General features: G+C 37.5%; 1 protein-coding gene across 1 annotated transcript in view; it reads right to left on the bottom strand.

Moving 5' to 3' along the window:
• MYRF (myelin regulatory factor) overlaps positions 1-5,765 on the bottom strand; it is an 81,639-nt gene that overhangs the window by 25,650 nt on the left and 50,224 nt on the right. Inside the window, exons 10-12 of the mRNA XM_029284232.1 lie at positions 3,538-3,733; positions 1,477-1,553; positions 1,147-1,257 (exon numbers count right to left, since the gene is read on the bottom strand). Coding sequence (XP_029140065.1) covers positions 1,147-1,257; positions 1,477-1,553; positions 3,538-3,733 — 384 coding nt within the window. The remainder of the gene's footprint in view (positions 1-1,146; positions 1,258-1,476; positions 1,554-3,537; positions 3,734-5,765) is intronic.

Here is a 5,765-nt window from a genome sequence, read left to right as displayed (position 1 = left end):
AGTTCTGCATATTGTCAAAGCAAGAATATACAGTATTTGCAGCGTTGACATCCTGCTTTCTCTATGCACTATCATTTTTTTTCTTTCCCGATGCATTAACAATTGAAACTTTTTATTATTATTTCTTGAAATTTTGGATCAACAGATGGCCTATTCAACTTACGGATCCTTAGGTGGCAGCAAAAAGTTGGGCACATACATTATTTTGTATTTTTTGGCTGCCATCCAATGCTAGCCTGGATTTCTGCCACTGAGATGCAGCCATGGAATAAGTCCTACTGAAGAACCAGAGTTTGAAAAAGGCTTAGCTATGGGAAATCCGTGTGGGATCTGTAAACTGTAAATTTCTAAATTTCAGGGTAGAGAATATGAAGAGAAGAAGGAAGTAGCCAGAACTTCCCTGGAAGCAGCAGCATGGGAAAGTCATTCCCTGCAAAGAGGCTACAAGCCCTTTCAATTACACTTCCAATTATAGGCACAGGCTGGTCAATTTCAGGGCTTTACACTGAATGATCAACCAACTAATTTAAAAAAAGAAAAGTAGCTGCAGAAGACAGAGTTCTGATCTTGCAAACACAAGAGGACTAAAAGGCAAGTGAGTAAGTCAGGTCCAGACTGAAGAGATGGTCCCAAAGGAAACCAGCAGAATCCACTGGAACCACAAGATTGTTGGCAAAAGTGTGTCAACATGGGCTGCCTCCCCAATAAACGTCACCACTTCCTACTTTGTCTGGACATAGCTTTTTGGGATGGGACCTTAGGAAAACACTTCCAGAATGTAGCATCCTAGGCCAGTCTCAGGTGATTCAGCTTAAGGAGATACTGAGATACAGGTGAGAGATATGTAGACAGGTACTTGGGGAAACAATAGTGAGCTATCCTTATTTATGGCCACTTACATAGCACAAAAAAGTTTGTGAGGCAGGTTGGGCACAAAAAAAAATAACAGATCCAGTTATTCAGTGTGATTCTTTAGCTGAAAGTAGATCTTGAATTTGGGTCTCCCTTGATGGAACCCTTAACCACCAAAGTTATTTTAAATTCCACATTAGTTTCCATTATACACATTTGATTACTATCCTGAGAACCTTTATGTTGAAAAAAGCCCTGGAAATCTTAAATAAAAGTCACCAAGTGGAAGCTTACCTCTGATCAGGATTAGGCTTCCCCTTCTTCCTCATGTTATTGGCCGTGGTCTCACTGAAATGCAGCCGGCCCACTGTGACCTTCGTGACTTGCTCTGGAGGCAAATTGACCCTGAAAAGGAGAGAACATTAGAATAACGGAGGATTGTCACCTGTCAATTAATCAGTTGGAGCAGGACAAGGACATTTTATAAAAGTCACCGATCAAGAGGTAGAGGGAACCAGCATTTAAAAAGACAGTAGAAGAAAGAGTAGAGGACTAAACATAGAAATAAATACACAGCCTGACCCCAGTGCCTGGCTTCTCCCTGAAGCCCTGAGTAGTACTCACATGACAGGATTAAAAGGTCTTTTGCTGCGGTCCGACTGAGACTGTTCTATATTGATTGACTGGTTCAATGCTTCCAACTGAAGAAAAACAAAAAAGAAAGACTCAGATCTATTTTAAAGACAATTAGGAGAACCATGTTTTGCTTTATGCTCTATTCTTAAGTATATTCATTGTTAAAGAGGCACTTTCATTTTAAAGCACTGGAGTAAAATAATTCTATGTACTTGAGACTGGCAATTATCCTTCTTATAGGAGAGGAAGGCAATATGAACAGATAAATTCACACACACACACACACATATGTATCTCCTAGATGTAAGTTATGGGTCTTTTGATGTGTACAGCTGCCCAGAGTTACCCTGCGGTAAGATGGGCAGCCAATAAATTTAATAAATAAAATAAAATAAATAATAAAATAAAATAAAATAAAATAAAATAAAATAAAATAAAATAATAAAATAAAATAAAATAAAATAAAATAAAAATGCAGTTTAGATCATAACTCCTTCAACAAATATAATCACAGGGAAATTACTAAAGAATGTGTTGTCTAAGTCGGACCATCTGTCACTATTTATAACACAAGCATATAGTTAACAAACTACAACTGAAAAATAATTCAGTAAGGACCGCACAAATGTTAATACTCTCAATTCTAATAACTAACCTCACAGAAGTGAGAGCAAAATATAATACAAAACTTTAATGTAATTCTTTATTGTACATTAGAAACAGGGTTTGATAAGGGGCATCCCTACAAAAGATCTGGACACAAAAACTTATTCCATACTCCCCTTTGAATGTCTATAAATTGATATATAGATGGTGTCTAATACTACACAGAATGAATTTTATACCATAAGTACAACAAAAATGCTAGAGCTGTAATTCTTATGTGCCTTCTATTTGATTTTTAAAGTTGTATTCTAAATTCATAAAGACTATGTCTGTACACATTATGCTGTTTGCTAAATATTGAAAATGTTATTTGGAAAAACCCCAACCCTAATCCTAACTCTAACCCAAATCCCAAACCTAATTCCGACCCCACCCTATCCCTAACCCTATAAAAACTAATAAAATCTATACAAAAAAAAGAGACTATGTCTGTATAGTAATGGAAATTTTTAAAAAGGTAACAGTTGTTAATTAAGAAAATCTATTTTATCTGGATTTTTAAAAGTTGCAAAGATTCAGCTAATGTGATTACCTGTTTATTAGATTCACATACCGCTTGGTTTTGTAAAGGCTACGCAAGACAGAGAGGTGGTTGGGTCCATGTTTGTTTTCATTCATTCATTCATTCATTCATTCATTTATTCAATTTGTATAATCACCCGTCTCATATTTGTGACTATGGACAACCAAGCAAAACTATTAATAAAGAACACGAAGGTCAATAAAAAACAATAACCTCTTTAAAACCAAATTAAAACCCAATTAAAACAAAAATTTAAAACCAGAAAATGTAAGAAGCAGGTAAGGCAATATGCAAGCAAGCATATAAGCTTAATAAATAAATAAAGTGCAAAGTCATGTGTCAATCAAAACAGTCATCCAGCAGGCTCCAAAACCATATTAATATTGCCACATATAAATATCTAGCTTTGTATCATTTTCCTCAGTAAATACATTAGTTTAATTGGGTTGTCCTTATTAGTTTTTAGGATTTAAAGAGAGTTCACAATCTTTTAAGCACCAATTTATACACTGGGTATCTTTTCTCTTTTAATAGTTGTAAATTTAATGATAATCTATTTTATGAATATGTATTAAATTTAATTAAGAGCAATTTTTTTAAATATCACCCACTCTGATTTAGAACTTAGCTAGTCAAACATGCCACCACACAAGCACATACGCATTTGCAATTCTATATATTGGATTGTTCTACCCATTTTTACTTAAAATTCCATGTAACTGTAAACAAGCTCCTTAAAAAATCTTATTTTTAATAGATTTTTTTTTAATAGAGAGACACATCTACACCTTTCCTAAAGTTTTCCCATCAGGCCGTCTCCTATTCTTTTAAATGATGCAGTCAGCTATTCTTAGACTTGCCTTCACCCCGTGCAGTTTCAGATAGAAGCATTCAAGTGGCTTCAGACCCTCAGGAGTCTTGACATATTTTGGGTCTCCAATCATACCAATGTACACGGTGACTTGGAAGTGGTTCTTTTTCTGGCATACGAAAGCATCGTCTCCCACAGAGAAATTGAAGCCTTTATCTGCATCTACTCGATATGTGGGCATAGGTCTGTAAGCAAGGGAAAAGTAGACAAGAGATCACAGGTTGGACAAAAGAACAAATGGGAGCACTGATGAGACAAGGATATATCCAAAATTTGTTTCTGGGCAGTCTTGTTTCCATAATCACATATGGTTGAAACCAAACCTTTTCAAGGAGCAGAATGTGTTACTTAAAAAAACAACCCACATCCCCCAAACTCCTGATCAAAAGTCAAAGCTGTAGTGAAAGAAAATTGGCTGCACTCAAGTCAAACAACTTCTTCATACCTTAGTCTCTTGCAGAATCCCATCATGTTGTTGTAGAAACCTAAGATACTACAGAACATAATTTGAAAAATCCTGGCTTAAACTAAGTCTCCTAATTCATTTGTGAAAACTAAAATGTCACTATATATAGATAGATATTACTGGCTTGTTGAACATAAGTAGCAAGCATTCTGCTAGAAATATGTTTCATCCCACTTCTGAAATAGGTCAGGTTATGATGGTATTGATCCAAGAACCCTAAAATATTTGATTAATGAAAAGAAACGACGTGCATAATGTCACTGGAAACACCTCTCTGTATAAAGACTTTTTTCAGAGAGGTAGTTTTGAGTAAGAGAGTAAGGAAAGAGGATTTGACTGCAGCCTTATTGAGACATATTCTGATTATTTCATCCTGCCTGAAAAAGTAGCCTGAAAATCTCAACTAGTCCAAAAGACAATGGCTACATATCTGATTGGAATTGTGTCAGTGCTGTTTCCAGGCCCCATTTAAATACCTGGACTTAACCTTTAAAGCAGCGGTTCTCAATCTATGGGTCGCGACCCCATTTGGGGTCGATCGACCATTTCACGGGGGTCGCCAAGCAAGGTTGTCCGCCATTTTTTTTCCCCTTTTCCAGCGAGTGCCTTACCTCCCTTGAGCTGGGCCAGCTGGTGGTCGGCCTGCTCCGTCTCTGCCGCTTGCCAGCTACGCCTCGGCCGGCGCAGGGGGCGGAACAACGCATGCGCGGTGCTCCCGGGCAGGGAAAGTCCTCGACTTACGACCGCTTGGGTAGTCCTCGACTTACGACCAGTTTAGTCCTCGACTTACGACTGGTTTAGTCCTTGACTTATGACCGGTTTAGTCCTCGACTTACGATCGGTTGGGGATTGCGTCATTAAAAAGGTTGAGAACCACTACTTTAAAGCCTGAAATGGACCATTATATCTACCTGGCTCATCATTTTATGCCCCTGCATCTCTGAAAAGAGATGGAATCACATGCTAGTATGTTTTTCTCTGAGAATTTGACTAGAAAATATGCTGCTGACCTTTTCAACATCAAATAAAGTTTATTTTAATTTTCCTAGGGATTTTAAAAGTTTAACCTTGCCTCCCCCCCCCCCACTTAACCCAGTCATTGTGCCGATATTGTTAATAGCAGCACAGCAAGAACAATTTTAACTATATTAAAAGCAACGGAAGTGTGGGGAGGGCTTAAAACATTAACTTCAACAATCCTGTGTCCAGGTACATCATATTCATTTTAATCCATTAAACAACTATTTGGGATTCAAAAGATGGCTTTCAGTAATTCCCACTTTCAAAGGGTCCTCAGAATGCAGGAAGGAGCACCCAAATAGGGGAGAGTCAATGTGGACTTGAGAAGAGCTCTAAAGAGTTGTCATGCCCGATCTACTACCTAACGTGGCCCTGGCCTTGCCATAAAAAATTGCTTTAGGGAAAACATTTAAAAAAGTTGCTAAGTGCAGAAAAGCAGAATTTCCTGATATCATCTAAAAGCAATCTGAAACCATCCTTCCTGAAGGACCTCTAAGCACCTTTCAGAGGAATTGAGAATGGGATGAAGATGGTCAATTTTGGGAGTGATGGCCCTGGGATGTGGAAAGTTGTATTAAGGCAAATGGCAATGCCAGTTCCAGACAAAAAGAAATACAGTTAGAGTTACCTCTAGTTTTTTCTCACAACCTTCAGCCCTTTTCCTCATTGCCTCTCCATTATTAATACATTTAAACATTTCAGGATAAAAAGCATCAGTTCAGACTATTTGG

The sequence above is a fragment of the Protobothrops mucrosquamatus genome, unplaced genomic scaffold (genome assembly GCF_001527695.2).
Source record: "Protobothrops mucrosquamatus isolate PMUCROS unplaced genomic scaffold, P.Mucros_1.0 scaffold_115, whole genome shotgun sequence".
In the NCBI taxonomy this organism is placed as follows: Eukaryota; Metazoa; Chordata; class Lepidosauria; order Squamata; family Viperidae; genus Protobothrops; species Protobothrops mucrosquamatus.
This window is presented reverse-complemented; position numbering and strand designations above follow the sequence as displayed.